At 40.7% G+C, this 20,388-nt stretch overlaps 1 protein-coding gene across 1 annotated transcript; it reads left to right on the forward strand.

Annotated features, from left to right (window-relative positions):
- Nucleotides 1-598: 598 nt before the first annotated feature.
- Nucleotides 599-10,302, forward strand: opn4xb (opsin 4xb). The gene is made up of 9 exons (XM_071917968.2): nucleotides 599-765; nucleotides 3,758-3,891; nucleotides 4,070-4,273; nucleotides 5,044-5,215; nucleotides 5,998-6,159; nucleotides 7,214-7,321; nucleotides 7,751-7,922; nucleotides 9,171-9,317; nucleotides 9,892-10,302. The coding sequence occupies exons 1-9, from the start codon at nucleotides 599-601 to the stop codon at nucleotides 10,300-10,302; spliced, it is 1,677 nt and encodes a 558-aa protein (XP_071774069.1).
- Nucleotides 10,303-20,388: the final 10,086 nt, after the last annotated feature.

A 20,388-nucleotide genomic window follows, 5' to 3' on the forward strand; every position in this document is an offset into this window, starting at 1 on the left:
TGGTGGGCAAATTGGCATCTCCAACAGTAGGTTTTTAACTGGACAATTTCTTATGCTTATATACTAAAGTGAAATTTACAATGTAATATTATTGAAATTATTAGCCATCCTACGAGCCTTTCTTTCAGATTATTTTGCATTTTATCACATTAAAGATTTTTCGAAAAATGTAACGCTGAACAGCTGGTAACGTTTTATATTATAAAACAATGTATGCCATTTTGGCTGCATGTTGGTTAGCAGCTTGGCTCTGAAAGACTTCCTCTACATATGGACTTGGCAGCTCATATCTCATCACTAATGCAGAGTGGAGATCACCTCGTCCTTCCTAATTAGCAAATATTATTGAATGGACGGTTCTTGGTGGGGATTTCCAAAAGGACAAAGTTTGCCTGCTTTGAAAAGGATCAATAAAGTGAATCTTGATGTTTGTAGACCTTAATTTCGTCGCATCTGAAGCAGGTACATCTCCACTGCATTGAGCTCAGTGCAAAGACTAATGCGATGGAGGCCCAACAGAAGCAAAAGGGTGTCGATTACAAACTTGTAATCCTATTGCGTCCTGCCAGGCTGGCAGTCCCGATGAGGTGTCTGAACCATGTGGTCCACTGAGAGCATGGAGCCAGAGAAAACACACACCCAGAGCAGCTTCTTCAACAAGGTGGACGTGCCTGACCATGCTCACTATATTGTCGCCTTCTTCGTCTTCGTCATCGGGACGCTGGGCATCACTGGGAACGCCCTGGTTATGTTCGCCTTCTATAGGTGGGTTTCTGTGACTGTGTGTGTGTGTGTGTGTGTGTTCTTTCCAGTGCATTTTAAAGCCAAGTTTCATGCAATTGTATTAGCCCTGATCATGTTTAATGCGTATCTCTCTCTCTTCATCATAGTCTCAAAAGGATGTTATATTCTTCCTGAGATTGGAAGCGTGTGTGTGTGTGTGTGTGTGTGAGAGAGAGAGAGAGAGAGAGAGAGAGAGAGAGAGAGAGAGAGAGAGAGGAATGGAGACACAGTACCTGCATCTGTGTGCAATTTTGTGCTCCTTTTGTGGACTTTGCTTATTAGTTTCAGTTTAAGATTTACTGTGAAAGTGTGTGACAGGGAGACGTGAAGGAAAAAGTACCTTCAACGGTAGTCCTTTTCAAATTTTTATGAGTTATATTTCATCTTTCTTTGAGTTGGGATGTTTCTAACAGGGGGAAAACAGCAATCACAGCTGAGAGGCTTAATCTGTGTTTAAATCACAGCAGTGAATTGCTGTCTGCTCACCCACACAGTGAAGGGCTGAAGTCAAAGGCCATAGTTATATTCAAGCTTGCAGAATGAGGTGTCACTTTTTTTTTTTCACTTTTATTCTCTAGAGGACAAGAGGGTTTACAAAAAGCTGTCCATTATCAGATTATCAAATGACGTTTGCACCTTGGGGTCTTTGCAGAAAGATCATTTTAGTTGCATGGCAACAAAGAATAGAATAAGATGTTCAGGGTTAAAAGAATATGACTAATAGGATTCTAGTAATTTCATTACAAAATAAAATAATCCTGTGTCCTTGAGAAATCCTGTGTTGTACAGTACTGAATAATTTATGGTAGGAAATTAGTAATATATAGTAATACATTTTGAATATTACCTTCCCAGCCATTTTTAGTGTGAAGATGCTTCTGCAAGGCGGGTCCAAGTTCCTGAATGAGATACAATCACAACTGAGGACACAACATGACTATCCTATTGATGTTTTTTCCCCCAATGGACTTACGCTTGCTTAAAAATCGTCTTATATGTTCTGTTTTGTTTTGTTTTAATTTTGGTGAAAATGTACCTACTACACCGTTTATACTCTATGGTTTGGACTCGTCAGCAGATACAACAATCCTTACTTGTATCTTGCTAGAAGTCACAATATTCCTTTGAGCTAACCGAGCGTCACACTACATAAAGAGAAATACATTGTCCATGCATTACTTACCTAATGACCCTGTCAACCTGATGGCTGCATAAAGGAATCATTCATTCCCCATGGTACAATGGTACAATGCAGCTCGAACCAATGAAGAAAATCACATGGTAGATTTATGCAACAGGTTATATCAAAGATGGAGGTCACAAGATAAGTAACCTTTTTAATCTTGTATGTCATATGACATCTTGCCTTTTGATTGTACTTTGTGTGAACAATCAAAGAAGGAATATGGGTTGTGTGGGTTGATGTGTTGTGTAATATGAACTACCACTGACCTCTTATCGTTCTACTGATGTTAACTCATTTACAGAAATTGGGTCAGGGCGGGAAAGTATGTGTGTGTGTGTGTGTGTGTGTGTGTGTGTGAGAGAGAGAGAGAGAGAGAGAGAGAGAGAGAGAGAGAGAGAGAGAGAGAGAGATTGTCAGGAGCTTTTATGTGACACCTCTCCATCACTGTAGATAGATTAGATGGATTCTCCATTGTTTTGTGCCGATGATTTACTGAATCATAGAAGCATAAAAGTCACATTACATTGTTATGGGTTCCAAGAAAATTCTCTCTCTCGCTCTCTCTCACACACACACACGAGAGAGAGAGAGAGAGAGAGAGAGAGAGAGAGAGAGAGAGAGAGAGAGAGAGAGTTGTCTCTCAAGTGAGATGGCACCCAATATGGTGATGTATTGTATAATACTGGGTTCTGAGAATGAAGCGGGCCCTGGGGCTACTAATATACACTCGCATGCGCAGTCACATGCGCAGATACTGCCACTGGTGATATAATGAAAGACCCACATACAAATTGTTCAGAAGCCGACACACGCAGACAGAGCAAAGGGCTGGAAAAACTGTGTTCTAGGGTTTGGAGTTCAGTCAGACTCGAAGGCTCAGGAAGCAGCCAATTTTGAATCGGGAGCGATTGAGTTCAATCAATAAAGAGCAGTGGAGGCAGACAGCGGGTCAATATGGTGTTTAATCAAGCTGGTGTGCATATGGGTTCACACAAAGTGGACCAGTTCTACAGATCAACCTAGAGCTATATATACTGGGGGCTGGTAACATGACTAATGCTGACTCCCGAACTGTTCAGTTTGTATATGGAGTTATGCACTAAAATGAGAGACAAGTAACAGAGAGAGACAGGTGTGACTCATCTGATGCAAGCCTTCTTTTTCTCTTCTTCTGACACAGGATTGTGGTCACATTTAATATTCGTTACATAAGAAAGATAACTAATGAAAAAGCAGATGCTACGTTCTGTCTGACCATATCAGTGCAACTTGTGTGTGTGATGTAGAAAGGATAGCCGATATAGTATGGTTCAGTGCTGACTAATGCCTGTGACTGAGAAAATTTTAGTTTACTTTTAAGATAAGTTACATTTTCATTTTAATTAGCTCAAAAGGCACACACACACACACACACACACACACACACACACACAGCAGACAGACGTTTGGCAATGATGATGAAAAAGCACTCAAATACAACAAGAAGAGGAGAAACATACTTCCAAATGACACTAACTTGTACTCTCTACTAAAGCCAGCCGTAGCTTAGATCAACTTACACTGGTACATAATATGCCCATACAAAGATAATATTACCAATAAATTCCTCACCACCCACCCGTCCAAAAACTAAACTTATAACTAAATAAAAAGTCAAAAATATATATCTTTATCTGAAAATTACAAACCAAACTAAAGCTAGGAAACGGACTGAAATTTAAAGCAACTACAAGGCAATGTAAAATAAATGTGTGTCTCTCCCTCTCCCCCCCCTGTGTGTGTGTGTAGTAACAAGAAGCTTCGTAACCTGCCCAACTACTTCATAATGAACCTGGCGGTCAGCGACTTCCTCATGGCCTTCACCCAGTCCCCCATCTTCTTCATCAACTGCATCTACAAGGAATGGGTGTTTGGAGAAATGGGTAACGCTCTTCTTTTCTACTATGATATGCTCGGCTCAGTTCTGTCCTGTTCTGCTGGCTTTTGTTTTCTTTTCATGTCTTTGTTTCTTCTCTTTTCTCCATCCAAGCCATATTAAATCACATTTTTATCAAAAACACAGATGATAAAGTGTAAGTCAGTGTGTGTTCCTTCTTGTAGGCTGTAAGATGTATGCGTTCTGCGGAGCCTTGTTTGGCATCGCCTCCATGATAAACCTGCTGGCCATCTCTATCGACCGCTACCTGGTGATCACCAAGCCCCTGCAGGCCATTCACTGGAGCTCCAAGCGAAGAACCAGCCTGGCCATCCTGTTGGTCTGGCTCTACTCCCTGGCCTGGAGTCTGGCTCCTCTCGTTGGCTGGAGTGAGTTCCTTAACCAGGAAGCTGTTTACATTTCAGTCAGTCAGACTTATGACTTATTGCCAGACATGACTTGCCATGGAACCGAGGCTCATTAAAACATGCATTTGAAAGCCCAACAGAAACAAGAAAGTAACCTGCTTTGGGTTCCAGCCCATAGCAGTCACAATAAAAAAAATGTCTTATTATTTTGATGTATTTGCCATTGAAACTGGATATTTGCGGCAGGAACATAACACAGAGAGAGATCATTCAAAAGTTTAAATCAATGTTTTATCAGTTTGGGAGAGAAAGGCAGTTTTATTTGGTGGGAGGGGCGGAGGGGCAGGATTGTTCAAAAGTCTGTGTTGGTATGATTGGTTGGAACTTTTATTCACACCGACTGGTACAGAATGATGTCACCACTAAAGAAAGATACACTGTTTTCCGGGAAGTAAACGCAATGGGTTTTTGATATGAAAATACAAGAAAACAAAAATGTAGTAATTTTTTTTGTGGCATTTATTGTTAAATAGGTGTATATTATGACATGGAAAATTAGCTAACAAGGTGAAAAAGAGATTTTTCCACTTCTTTTATAAAAGCTGATGTAGAGGTTAATGCAATTGAACTTCATTCACCCATCTGCAACCACACAGTTCAGCTGAGATCTTACACTACTGCACCTCAGATAGCAAGCCTCAGGTCAAATGACATACCAGGGATGTTTCCCCTGATATCTCACCTCTTATGGCTTCTTTTTTTTCATCTTTGATGTTCTCTGCCCCTTCTAGGCTCCTATATCCCCGAGGGCCTGATGACATCCTGTACATGGGATTATGTCACATACTCACTGGCCAATCGGAGCTATACGTTGATGCTGTGCTGCTTCGTTTTCTTCATTCCACTGGGAGTCATCTTTTACTGCTATCTCTTCATGTTCCTGGCTATACGGAACACAAGCAGGTAACTCTTGTAGTATTTGTGTGTGTGTGTGTGTGTGTGTGTGTGTGATTGAAATACAGTAAGGTTGGGATAACATTGATCCATTTATGCCATTGTTAAGAAATCCAATAACCAATTTCAAATAAATCCCTCCCTCCTTTTCTTCCTGAATTTGGGAAAAAGCCAATTTTGTCAACAATGATCACAAACATTTTTCCCCAATACATTTGTTTTTTATCTTTACAGCCCACTGTGCTATTCACATTGTTTGTCCCAGCAGTAGCCTAACCTTAGGCACTACTGTATGTAGGTTCATACATTAGGCTGAGAAAATATGATGGAAAATGCAGTATATTATGCAGTTGAAAGGATTTATTCCCCAGGCTGTGTCCAATAAAATTATGTGCTGTAAGTCTCAGGAAAAGCAGATTTGTCCGCCTCAGGGCAGTTTAGTTACTGTTTCAAGACAAAGGTGATTGTTCTTATGAAGACATACATGTGTACACACACACACACACACACACACACACACACACACACACACACACACACACACACACATGTATATGCCCATATCCTCAGGAAACCCCCTTGGCTACTGTCACAGTATCTACAAAGTCTCTATCTAAAGAAGCGGTTCAAAATGTCATCACTTTTTAGCTCTCTTTGTTTCCTGTTTGGGGAGAGATTTATTCACATTCCCGACTGTTGTCTAAACTGTCCAACATCACAAGAATAAGCTGAATGTTGTTTTAGGGTGTATCTCCCCTCTAACTGCCCGTTCCATCCTGCTCCTCCTGTAGGGATGTAGAGCGGCTGGGGACTCAGGTGAGGAAGTCCACCCTAATCCAGCAGAAGTCCATCAGGAACGAGTGGAAATTGGCCAAAATCGCCTTCGTGGTCATTGTGGTTTATGTCCTCTCCTGGTCACCGTACGCCTGCGTCACACTGATTTCCTGGGCAGGGTAAACAACTCTTATTTTTGTGGAAGAAAATAAAGGCTTTGGAACGGCATTCTCAACTTTACGGTAGAGGATTAGGGCCACATGTGAAAAATGTATTTGAGTTCTGAGATTAAAGTCAGAATTCTGAGATTAAAGTCAGAATTCTGAGAAAACAGTCAGAATTCTGAAATTAAAGTCAGAATTCTGAGATTTAAAATCAGAATTTTGACTTTAATCTCATAATTCTGACTGTTTTCTCAGAATTCTAAAATTAATCTCAGAACTCAAAATAAATTTTTCACGTGGTCCTAATCCTCTTCCATACAACTTTTAGTTTTTTATGTTATGTATTTTTTAACACACGCATGGATCAGAGGTTTTACCCCTTTTAACCCTATTGTAGCTCGATGGGTAGAGCATGCCACCAACAATACCAGGGTTAGGGGTTAATTCTCTGAAGGGGCATATTGGGTCAGGGATTAACCAAAATGTGCTTGAGTGTATGGCATTGCACTAATACTGCCAAAGTTAGTGATGAACTTTAGCGACTACTAAGGTTCCTGGTTTCAGCCCTGCTAGAACCTCTCATACTAAGTATGTAGGCTAACACTAATCCTCCACCAAATGGCATAGAACATATGATTATATAATTTTGTGTCAGCTAAAGGCCAAGTATCCCTGAATGAATAAAATACAGACAGTGAAGTTGCCCCTGCGTCTTCTGCTTATCCAACCTATCACAATGTTTCATAAATCACATTTTCTCTCCCTTTCTTGGAAAAAAGAATGGGATGTGATTATATAACCTCTACATTACATCTCTACCCTACCCATCTACTGGGGGAAGATGGCACATATACATACACACTCACACACACGCATGCGCAGCACATTTTGGTTAATCCCTGACCCAGCATGCCCCTTCATTATGCTGCAACATATGGAGAGATAGTGTAAATTCTAGTAGTAGAGTTCTAGTAGACGCTATAAACAAGAACCTACAGACTACAATATGAGTACGTTATGTCACCCGATAATGAACAAAGATTTGTTTTTGTTGTTCGGTGTCATCCAGGCATGCCGACATCCTGTCGCCGTACTCCAAGGCTGTCCCTGCTGTCATAGCGAAGGCCTCCACCATCTACAATCCTTTCATCTATGCTATCATACACAACAAATACAGGTAAATGAATGCTCTGTGCAATTTTAAAGGTCTACTTACCATAGAGAGTGGGTATAGGATAGTATTGATTCCCTTTTGAAAACCTCACAAGACTCTGCTTTTCTCTCCCTCAACAAAAGAGGAGAGAAATGGGAGATGGGAAGAGACGACTTCCAATTTCCAGTCTCCTCTGACTGAACATGTTCCCCTGTCTGCTGCTCTACCAGTGCATGGATCAACTCACTTTAAAGCCCATGAATTTAGAATCGAAAATTCAAATGAATTGAATATGTAGTCCATCACATCCAACTTTTAAAGAAATAATTAGAATTAGCAATTCAAAGCGAGTCATTAGCGAACACATTACAGCTATTATTTGCATTTTTAACTGTTTGAATTGAAAATAAATTGAGTCCATTTATGTTTCTTTTACCCCTCTGTCCTCATCAGGATGACCCTGGCGGAGAAGTTTCCCTGTCTGAGGTTTCTGTCTCCCGCCCCTCGAAAGGAATGCATCTCCTCCTCCATCAGCGAGTCTTCTTTCAGGGACTCCATCATTAGCAGACAGTCCACAGCATCCAGGACTCACTTTGTTGCTGCCTCCTCCAACTCCACTGATATGGTAATGGTACAGATGAATGTTTTTCTCTGCCATTGAAGAGGCTCCCTGCCTAATGGTGCTGCCAGGCAACCTAAAAGAATTAGGAGAGTTGTAGTGATGCATGGTCTAAATGCTGTTTTGGTCTAAATGCTGTTTCAGAAGCCTATACAGCCCATTAACAAACATTTTTGAGAGAACACTCAAGCAAAAGCTGTATGCAGATCTTGTCATTTTACGTTCAGAATGTGAAAGGTATATTGATTAGTTCAGGAACATTTTGAAAATATAATCACTGGTACACAGTCGCTAGTGTCCATAGCACAGATCGGTACCACTTCTTCTTTAGCATGGAAAATGCTATCAGTTATTTCATGTTTTTCATGTTTCATTCTAAAGGTTTTGTCATTTTATCATTTTTATATGAGACATTTTGAAGAAAGGTTTTTTAATTTAGTCAAAAAAGTGTTTCCTAAAAACGTGACTTGATTGTACTATTTATTAATTTACCATTTGTATTACAAGAGTGCCACAGTACATAACAGAGACCATGCATACAAGACTAGTTTTTAAAGCTGCAACAAAGCCCATGAGATAATATATGGTAAGGGGTGAATGCATTAACAAAATATATTTAAAGAAATTGACGGTTTAAAAAAGGAGTGGGCATTTTGCGAAGGATTTCAGACAGCTTGTTTATGTGACATAATCTGAATCATTCAAGGTCATTCAAGATTTCCAATACCAGTTAATATCTAAGGCTAAATCCAAGACATTATCCAAATAATATCCAGTAATTTCCAAGAAATAGCGCATAAACTCCCCTTGCTGCTTTTGTGGTTGTTTTTTGTCAGCTTGTTGCTCAGGGCAAAAATATTTCATATTCTTTGATTCTTTTGATTCTTTTTTTTTTTTTTACCTCATATAATATTTCCCTTGAGCCTTGTCATGGCAACATGCCAGACAGACATGGAGAGTTGAACAGTCCTAAATTTGACCAACCAACCTTTAAGGCATCTGTGAATTGTCCAGTGTGTTTGAAGATCAAAGTTCATAGCTTCAGTTTCCTGAGAGTCTTTGAGTTGAGTTTCACTCTCAGACATGTTCTGGTCTTTTTTTTGTTGTTGAATTCATCACATTGCAGTTCAATTCCATTTAATTTTGATCTGAGGTGACATAATCTCAGTTCATGTCAGTTCAGCTCAGTTCAATTCGGCTCAAATTCAATTATTTCTATTCTATTCTATTCTGTTCTATTCTATTCTCCTCCAGGTGTTAGGGGATGTAGAGATGGACCCTTTGGGGAGGAGGTCAGGCGATTCCTTCAGAAGCCTTACGTCCCACAGTCAGTCGAGCAGAGACAAGCACTGTAGGAAACAACTGGAGCAGAAGGCAACCAAGACTCACGCAGCGGACAAGGTGAGAAAAGAACAGTAAAAGTAAAAGTGTGAAAAGTGTGTTTTTATGGGCTACTGGGAAAGCTGCCGTATTTTTATCTCGTGTGCTGAAGTGTTTGAATAGCACATTTTATTGAAACGCTGTCAGGAAATATTGGTAATTGGCAAACGTCTGGCAGATTTGCAAGAAATAGCTAATGCGAAACCAAGACCCACACAGCAGAAAATGTAAGAACTAAAAATGATAAAATGTTATGTAGTTTCTGTAGAAAAACTGCATTATTATCAGAATCTGAATCACATCACCAAGTACATGTACATATACTAGGAATTTGTGGTGGATGGACACAATTGTACAATAGTGCAAATATGATAACATATACATTTTCAGAAATACTGCAGAAATACTACAGTTTTAAACCTGATATATGTACTTCACTGCTTGTTTTCATAATTCTTTGCCTGTGTGTGTCTATAGCTACATGTGTTTGTGTGTGTGTAATTGACTGACTGTGCTTTTTGTGTGTTTGCATGTGTGTGTGTGTGTGTGTGTGTGTGTGTGTGTGTGTGTGCTCTTCTGTGCTTTCCAATGCCAGCGCCCATCTATCATGAGGGAGTCGGCGAGCACCTGCGAACATGAGCTAGTTTCCAGATCTGTCACCATGGCCACTGTCCCGCTATTGGTCCTGACCAGGAGGCGGAGCCAGAGTCTGACCAATGGGATCTCAGATGCCGCGGAAGAGAAAGGCAGCACTAGCGACATGCTGAGCAGCCTCAAGAGCGACTCTGTCAACTCGCTGGATGTTGGAAGGAGTCAGTCTTCTGACCAAAGGCCTCATCAGAGCGTTCCACGCATCATCGTCATCAGTCCGACATCTGAGAGCAGCCTGATCAATCAGGAGTGTATCAGCTTGGAGGAAAGGTCCGGGGCTTCAGGGATCAATGCTGGGGTCGGCCTAAACCACTCCTCAGATGTCCTGGACACTGTGGAGAAGTTCCCCTCTTGACCGGCTAGACTCTGATTACCCTTCTATTCTTTGTAACTCTTTGACAGAAATAATGAATCTTGATTAATCTCAATCTACACCACACTCTTCCTTGTGTTGGCTATGAATACAGGATTCCAGATCATCGGAAAAAAACCTCCAATTCTAATTGTTAATTTACTGTTTGCTTTGCTTTAAATCTGCTTTTGGCCTTGCTGTTTCACCCTGAGGAAGAAAACCTTTTCCCTCTTTTTCCCTCACTGATGACATTAAAACCTGTTATTCAGAAACATTTTAAAGCCTTCAAGCACAGGATAATATTTGATCATGAACCAACCTCTGTGCATAGCCTGACACTTATCCTGAATTTCCATTTCACTCAGAAAACTGGAGGACCTTGTTCTGGGATATGTATTATGCAGTTCAAGTGTTTGTGAAGCTATGGCTGAACCCGAAAATGGATTGCAGGCATCTGTTGGATCCCCGAATGACAAAGAGTAACAATGCGTTTTCATGAGTTTGGGGCCCAGGATGAGATACAGCCTTTCTAGTTTGGGTCCCACGCTGAGAAGGTTCATGAAATTGTGATGTGGAGTCTTGAGTTGAAATGTTTAGGATTCAGTTCAAAGACCTCACAGATCCTCTGCTGGGAACAGAGGAGAGGACATTTCCATCTCAAGAGTTAGAACAGGTTGAAGGCCGATTAGGGACACCATGCATGTTTCTGCCTTTTCCTTAAAACTAAAGGTTGTGAGGGAATTGTTAAAAATGGACAATGGGAATCTATGAAAAACGATATACTGCTGCACAAAGAACCAAGAACATTAATAATGTGGCCGCCATGGAAAAAGGAGCTGAATGGATCAAATGAGGTGAGGCTTTCCTGCTCCTCTGCAGTGCGAGGTGTCATATTCAGAGGATTTGGCTTTCCAGCTTACTGAGTCCGAACTAATGCCACAAAGAAGCCCATCTGGTGGCTAGTTAGGACTCTAAGGAAGGTAAGGAACGTAAGAACTTTAGGTTGTAAAGATGTACTTCTGGGCAGTGTGGACCTCTCCGCCTTTTCATTGGCAGGGAAACAGTGGTGTAATGAAAGGGGAAAAGGTGGGAAACAAATCATGCTGTTCATGCGTGAGGGACAGGCAAATATGATGCAGCTTTTCTCAAATCATTTCTGGTAGTGGTGGTAGTAAATCATTTCTCAAATACTTTGCTGGTAACCACACCTAGAAGGTTAATACTAAATGTAGAAAATTAAGAAGAGTTAAATGCCAGGCCACTGTTTCCCATGTATGTACAAGATACTGTTGGACCAAAAACATCCCATAAAGAAGACACATTTTGTAATGTATTTACTAAGATGTTATACTTGAGTCAACTGTCAGATGGACAGATTGCCATGTAATTAATACATTTCATGTGTGGAAAATGTGCTTTGTAACAAATGCACCACTGTTCCCTCTGTTCCTGTACATAAAAAAACCCTTAATGTTCTATTTTTGCTGCTTGTGATCTGAGTGGGTGTGTGCTTAAAGGTCACATAAATGATCAAAGACGTCTACTAAAGACATTGTTAATATTTAATTTTGTTTGAGTGAGTAAATTTAAATTGAGTAAATTTAAAGTTGTTGCATTTACAAAAATCCATCCTTTTTTTAGAGGCAGATTCAGAGTAACTCCAGTAAACGCATCACAGCTGCATTTAAGAATCACTGAAGTCCTTTTTGGGCCAGTTTGCAGCATTTGAGCCGACACACTCAGCAGGTTGACATCATTTAAATCAGAGGAGACAACGTGGTCGGCCAATCAGGGTCAAGTATTGTTACTCTTCTGCCTGTTAGGACTGAGTCTTCAAATTTATTCAATTTAACTTATTCAATTCAACTTTTAACTAAACTACATTTATTTGCAAAACATCTGAAAGAACACTATTCTTATCCTCAACCATAGTATATTTTTTAAATGCAAAATCATGAAACATCAATAATATGGGACTTTTTTAAGTGAAACCAAAAGTGGAGTATTTGTCTCATTTTGTTACCATAGCTTTTTTCAAAGACCTACAGTAGTTACATGACTCCAACCTCTTTGCTCCCATAGTACGATTGGCCCATCCAGGTGCTTGCTGTACAGCTTGCAAGTTTTTCTTTACGATTATTAACAATGCAAAGTTTACAAAGTTATCAGTTCTACCTGTTTGGTTAGTTTTGCCAGAGGAGACAGCCAAATAGTCACCATACTTTATGTCATGTCATGCAAAAGAGATTTTAAGATTTGGTTCACTGCCGATCTAAAAATATGTGGTTGGGTTGTAAAATATGAGTGGAGGAATCAATGAGCAATTGTGTAGCCGGCTGGCATGTTGTTCCTGCTTAGCCCTTCCTCTCTGTGTATTGATACAGTAGAAAGAGTTCAGTCATGTGAGCAATGAATGATTCTCTTTCTTGGTCATTCATTTTTCTTCCTCCATCTGCATCCTTTGGGTGTGTTGAACTGTGTTGTTTTTGTTTTGACTATTGACAGTTTGTTTTATCTGTTGATAATTCAGATTTGTAATCGATACCTTTGGTGTGATGACTGTATCGTTTGAGATTGAATTTGGTGCTGTTAATATTTTTACGGTAGCACTGAGGCAACCATGAGCATCTGGGGCAATATGTTGTCAAAAAAGAGAGGAAAATATCAAAGGTGAGGAAATGTTGGCGTAGCACTTTTCCATGTTGGTTCTTATGCTCATGAAGCAGATTAACTCCAGTATTCTGGCCCAATTTCATCAATCTGCTCTGAGAGCAGACATCATCATCCTGATGTTATAATCCAACAACAGTGCTGTGTTATTTTTAACTCCAAGTCCCAGCAAGTCTCTGGTGGTTCACCATCAAACAAATAATTCGGTGGCAGTCCTTGTGTAAGCCTGGTGTTCCAATTTGACATCAAATATCTGTGTACAAGGAGGTGAATATCTTCTTGATCTTCATGCAGCCTAACACAACATCACCACAACACACACAACCCCACAACCCAACTACCCAACTACCCCAAACCCCAAAACATTGGCTGACCTCGCAAGTTCCCTTTGAGAATGAAAACATGGACCTGAAATCAAAGCTTACAACCTAATGTTTGTTTATGTATCTTTGGGCCCAGATAGTGTTGGGTTTGAAATACACCCCATGCTGAATTCAAAAAGCTGATTCAAACTGATGAAACTGAATGTTTGTTTTTGATTTATATTTGTTTTTTTAATCTTTATTTTGTCGTTTAGCTTATTCTTATTCAATGTATGAAGGTATAGTCCTTTTTTTCCAAGAGTTTTGGAGGGAAGAGGAATATAAGGACACAAATGTTGTAAAACTGTGGTTATAAAATCTGAAACTGAAGTTGAATGTACTGTAAGCTTGACAGTTGGTGCTGCTGACTATGGGCAGTGACTAACATGGACAACCAGAGGAGAAGAAAAACCTTCACATTGCTCAGTGAAAGTCACTTCATAATAATGTTCATGTTTTATCAGTTAAAGTACTGTATGTATGTATATATGTATTGTTATTATTATTATTATGTTAAATTAGACAGGATATAGTGAAGAATGAAAGGAAACAGAGAGGGGGAATGATGTTTGAGATTTACATTGTGACCTGGATTCACAACAGCACAAGTACAGTGTAGCTTTTGACACAATTATCCACTCATCCTCCTCACCGCCCCTACAGTCCTCCATCAAGCCATTCCCTTGTCCTATTTCAGATCACACCTAACCAACAGACAGTGATAAACCATCCTCAACAACTGTGAACTTCCTGAGATGTCCCTCAATATTGATTAAAAAAAACATCTGATTTGGCAGCATATCCATCTGTGACAGTTTTGTCTATTGGTTTGACGACTGTTTCCTTTCGCTCAACGTAAGCAAAACAAAGGAGATGATTTTCAACCACCAGCCAGTGTAGCCCACTATACACATACAAATACCTTGGGGTTCACATGGATAGGAAGCTGTACTGGAAGGTACTGCAGCTGTAGAGAGCCTGTGCTCCTGGATACATCAGAGGCTGCACTTCCTACGGTGACTCACAGCCTTTGAAAAAAAAACAAAAAAAAACTGCTTCTTCTCTACCTTGCCATCATAGAGAGCTTGTGGGATCGCTGCCAGGTTTGGAAACCAAGCAAATTCCCATGAGTCACAAAATTTTACATCTTACAATGCCAACACCAGAGGAAGTATTTGAGCAGACTGCCTGTATGCTATGAAAATCACAGCAGACTCCACTTAGATCCTAAACACAGACTAACTCGTCCCATCAGGTAGACGATAAAGTCCCACAGTGCAGGTTGAACAGAGATAAGAACTCTTTTCTTCCCCTATCAAGAAAACTATTAATGCAAAACTGATCTCCCTTCGCCCCCATCCGCTACACCGGCACAGAATATTTGTTTCCCTCTATTTAATGACTTATATGGACTGATCGCATGATATTTCTTTTTTTTAGCCAACAGTGTTTGATGTGCTTTTATGTAGTGGACTGATTGTGTGAAGTGTTTTTCATCCCACAATGATGTGTGTGTGATGTATTTTTATCTAAAGCTGCTGTATGCTGCTGTTTTAATGTACTGCTTTTATTTCCATTGTGCTGCTGCCATAGTGTGTCCGAGACAAATTTCCCCCGCAGGTACAATAAAGTTTATCTGATGTTATTCTCAGGGTTGGAGGTTTGAGGCCAAGCCATATGATTTTAATTTATATGTCTAGGATTTTTTTTTACCAGACAGACAGCGGGTTAGAATGTGGTTTTGAATGATGTGACTGTCCAAACCAGAGGAAAATTACTGAAATAGTACTGATATGTGACACCATGTGTTATTGGAGAGTGAGAGAGATTACATGGTCCATTGCTACATGGACACCTGATGACCTGACTGTCTGGTAGAAATTACAGCAGTGGTTGTGTAGCATTTAGGCTCAAGGCCACTGAACACTGGATGCCTCCTGCTCCTGGCATTACATGCACAGACCATACCATACACATTTAGAGCCAATGGGCCATGTGGACGGTTAGTTTACTTGTAATGACAGTAAACGGCCACTAGAGGGATATAGTGAGCCATATTTCACCCAGCTTTGATGAAGTAAATAAGTAAGAGGGTGCAATGGCACATACTGGACTGCTCATTCTTTCTTTCTGAAAGCGCAGCAGGCTTACCCTTTGTACAGGAATATCCTTTCAGATAGTAAGTGATAAGTGGGAGAGAGAGAAGAGCAAAATGTCAAATGTCAAACGTATCCAAGGTGCACCTGTCACCTCAACCATTTAGACACTTACTTTTGGCATTTCAGAGCTGTCACAACATTGTCTTCCTGAGCTATGCCACAAAAAGATCACAGTCTTCTGTTCAGACTCCATTATAGTGACATGCTGTTTTCAAGTGCCTGAAGGGCACAAGACTCATTTGGTTCAGGGGTTGAAAGCGTTTTAGAACCCTGACACTTGTGTCCCATGAAAAACTAATGATGCTAAAGCCCAACTGCTGTTTTGAGACTGCCAGTAGACCATGAAGTGTGTGTATATTATTAAGACTGGATGGACCAAAGGGGCCCTCTCTCCAGACTGCCACACCAACTGACAGCTGATTCTCCTTCTTCAGTAGGCTACCTTATTAATTCACCCCCACTAACAGCTTGACAGAAGAAACAGTGTGTGCGTGTGTGTGTGTGTGTGTGTGTGTGTGAGAGAGAGAGAGAGAGAGAGAGAGAGAGAGAGAGAGGATTACATCACCATCAGAGAAGCCTAAAGTGTGTGCAGTGAAACCAAAGTTGTTCCCAACTGAAACTGGAGATTATTAATAATCACTTAACCAGCATAACTGGCCTCTGATGTAAGCCATACCTGTGTGTATGTGGGCGGGCGTGGGCACTCTTGCGTGTCTCACTCACTCACACTCACACACACACACACACACACACCTACACACACACACACACACACACACTCTCTCTCTCTCTCACACACACACACACACACACACACACACACACACACGCACACACACACACACACACACACACACACACGGGCGGGAGGCTGCGGGTTGCACACAAGCAATTAGACTTAACCAAGAAGAAAATGTCCTCACTGGCTTCATCGTACAAAGATTAATCCATATTTTTAAATTAGCCTATTAAAAGGAAAAAAAATACTCCTAAATTACATGTTTCTGATTGCTGATACAACAGAAGTATAGCTCTCCACTCACTGTTGAGTACCACACAGACCACTGGCAGTCCCTATAGAACATTACAGCAATATTTTAGTGATTTTTCGTTAAGGTTTCATCTCCTCATCATAGTAATTGCCCGAATCGCGCGCGTTTACACAACAAATCGTCTTGGCAATCAAGAGAAATTAATTTCACGCCGTGGTGCACCGACACTGCCCCTGTCGCTTTCATGACGTTGGTCCATCACCGGGGGACTTCTCCCCCACTGAGCTGAACTGGTGGCGGACGTCTAACAAACGGAATCTGTCCCGGGACACCGGCGAGCGAAGACAGACTGCAGGAACGAGAGACTGCGCCGCCAAACCGGTGAGTTGTAAACACCTGCTCCCCCCGCGGTGAAAACACTTGACCGGCATGACGAAGCCGTGCTCTCTGGTCTGCCTGGAAACATATGTGTAGGTTTTAAAGTGGTAATCCGCGAGTTCCTCGTTTTAATTTGTGTATTTTGGTGACATCTTTGGTGATCAGCGGTCATTGCTGAGGTGTTTTTGCACTTAACAGTGATCACTTGGCAATCAAACAGTGTGGCCAGTGGTCTTTTCTTCTTTTCTTTTTCTGTTGATTAAGTTTGAGTTTCTACAGCTGATTGCAGTCCTGTGTTGTCTTGTATTTATTCCAAACAAACTGCTGCTGCTGCTGTAAATGTACAACTCATCACTTCATGTGCACCGGAGGAAAGACCTACCCAACACCAGCTGTTTAGAACGAATGTAAAAGCTTTCATGAACTGGGTATAGGTTGCATCACCATTGTGTTACATCATTTAGCAGTAGCAAAACAGACATTTATTGATATGAAAATGTTGCAGATAGGCACAAGGTTATTAAATCATATCATATTGAAGAATAGCACTTAACACTGCATCATTCTGCAGGGCAGTTTGGCTTTAAATGCTCAGTAGTTTCAGAATTGTTTTGTTTCTTGCTGGGAGAAAGAGGAAAGAGAGGCCAATCAGTATCATGCATTGCCATCATCATGCATTGTAGTTGAAAGTGGACAATCATGCCTATTAGGTAAGATTGGGTGTATTTAGGGTTTAATGGGGGATAATGAGATGGAGGGAGACAGAGAGAGGGTAATGCAAAAAGGAGCAGGTTGTAAATTAAGGGTAAAGTGAAATGAAATAAGATAAAGCAAAATAGAGAGATGGGAGTAGATGGAGAGAGAGAGAGAGGGGTGGAGAGGAGGAGGTGTGTGTTGTGTGCTGTCTTGTGTGTTGTTGGGGGCGGGGGAGTATTGATGTGTGCTCACTGCTCAGTCTGTGGTGAATGGAGCAGATGCTTTGATCTCCCCTTGAGACCCAGCTGATACTAAAGCTCTGTCCCAGGTCACCGACATATGGGCACACACACACACACACACATATAAATTACGACACTCGTTACACATTGGCTGAGGTAGAATTGAATCTGGATTAATTTGTCTCTCATCCATAGCAAACATTTTTCCTCTATCATCTTTTCTCTGCCTTTCTCTGTGCTTCACCATCATTTTATCTGCCCTCCATCTCTTTTTCATTCTCATTTTTTTCCCCTTCTGTCGTTGTCGGTCTCACTCTCAGTCTTGCTCTCTGTGTTTATCCTTCCCTCTCTTTCTGCTGTCAACACAGAGCAGCTGCCTCGCACTAGAGGGGAAGGAAGTCAAGTATTGTTTGAAAAGTCTACTCAATGCTCCAAAAATGTGCTGTCTGTTATGTGTGTGTGTGTGTGTGTGTGCGTGCGCGTGTGTGGGTTTCTGTGTTTGTGTGTGTCTCTCTGTCTTATCAATGTTTGTGTGTTTATGGGTGCATGTTTGCCCAAAAAGTGGTGGGAAATACAGCAAATATGCATAATTCATTATCCCATAAAGCCTATTTATGACACTGAGGCTGTTATAATGAATGAGTCATATCTATCATGGGAAGTTATGAGCCATCAAACTGTCAAGTCAGAAGACACCAGGCCTTATGAGATAACAATATTATACCACAAGTGAGGCTGTGATGCATTCAGCACATGTTATAGCTGAAATCTATTACAGGAGGCTATGACAGGAGAATATATCAAAGTGAAAATGTTATTTGGTAGAGTTGCCATGGTTTAAAAGCCCATTCTGAACTGTAAAAGAAAGAAATGGTAGCCCTATCAATAAAAACAGTTAGGATTTTTATTCTGAAAATGACTGAAACAGCTCTTGATTCAGTGACTTGATTTTTTTTATGTATTATTCCTCTTCCAAATAGGGTGAAAGGTGGAAAGAATAATTAAAGAGCAGCTAATCGGTACAGTATCAAGAGATGGACTAAAGCCTCTTCGAAATGCGTATATTTCCCTGTGGAAGCATTATACTTGGCTTCTAAGTTGCCTCTCTTCTGTTGACCCAGACTTGACCCAAACATTCAGTAATAGTGTGTGTACATTTGTGGTTTGTGTGTGTGTGTGTGTGTGTGTGTGTGTGTGTGTGTGTGTGTGTGTGTGCATGAGTGTGTGCAGCCAGATTTCGCTCAGTTTATCATCCTTAGAACGGACAATCCCCATCATTAGGGCCTGGTCTATCTGTCTCCCAGTGCGTGTGTCTGTCTATCTCTGTCTGTCTGGTTGGCTGGTAGGTGGGGAGGAATACTTTCCACTGTGAAACACAGCAGTTATAAACAGTGGCTGAGCTCAGAGAGGAGATGCAGGCAGGGTCAGTTCTGCTAAAGGATTTGATAGTAACCTCAGACCTGGACACTGGGGATGCTGTCAGTGTTTCCATGGTTCCAGTTTGTGTGTGGTTACTCTGGATTAAGACATTCATAACCTAGAAGAGAGTTATAACTCATGTTAATCAAACCAGAGACAAAATCATATTGTACAGATTTGATTCCACCCATATTTTGATTATTGTTAAGGGGAGCTACTATAAATAATGCCTACACTCAGATTAGTAGTGGGAAGTTTGGCAGGATGCTGGTCTGGTTTCCCTAAACCAGCACGTTGCAAAGGTAATCTTTCACCATGAACAACACATATATTTAAAAATTCAATTTATGTATTACAACACATGCAATAATAGCTAGATAGGGCTATCAGTCTCTAAACAGTAAAAAAAAACAACAACTCACCTGCTGAGTCTCTCTGACTGCCATCTCTGTACCCTTTCCATTAGAATGCATTAACATTCTGGCTAATAAGCATTAATTTCCCCTAGTCTGGACTGAATATACCACCCGTGGTCTGGCAGGATCATTTCCATCCCATAAGTTTAAATCCCTGTCAATTTTACTGACAGTACTCATATAAGCCTAAGGAAACAAAAGGCTATTGAACATTAGTACAGTAATGTACAGTATTTACAGAGATAGGAGGGGGGATTAGTTAGGCTTATATCAGTCTGGAGGGGTCAGACCGATTAGATGGCTGGCAGACAAATACTCTGCCATAAGTAAACAAAGGTGTTTGTGTGCCTGTTTTTATGTGAGTTTATGTGTGTATATACAGTGTGTGTGTTATTGTGGTTTTATGTATGTGCCTATGCTTTTGTGTTTCTACTCACTGTGTATCCCTTATGTTGTGTAGTCTGGCATGCTGCCAGTTTCCTCCAAGTTATTGTTGAAATCATGCAAACAATCTAACCTAGGGAGACAACACAATACCTATAATTTTCCACTCTTCCATTTTCCACTAAACAAAACTGTCCAGCTGAGTTCTTTTGAAGTCAGTAATTTATATCAGCCTACCTTTTTTATGTTATCATGCTGCAAGGCAGAACCAACCCCCTTGTATCATAAAACTACTACTGCTACTACTATTTAGCACATTTTTCAACCTTTATTTATCCAAGGAAGGTTTAGAGAGTATTCACACACTTCAG

This window comes from Centroberyx gerrardi, chromosome 8 (genome assembly GCF_048128805.1).
Source record: "Centroberyx gerrardi isolate f3 chromosome 8, fCenGer3.hap1.cur.20231027, whole genome shotgun sequence".
NCBI classification, from domain to species: domain Eukaryota; kingdom Metazoa; phylum Chordata; class Actinopteri; order Beryciformes; family Berycidae; genus Centroberyx; species Centroberyx gerrardi.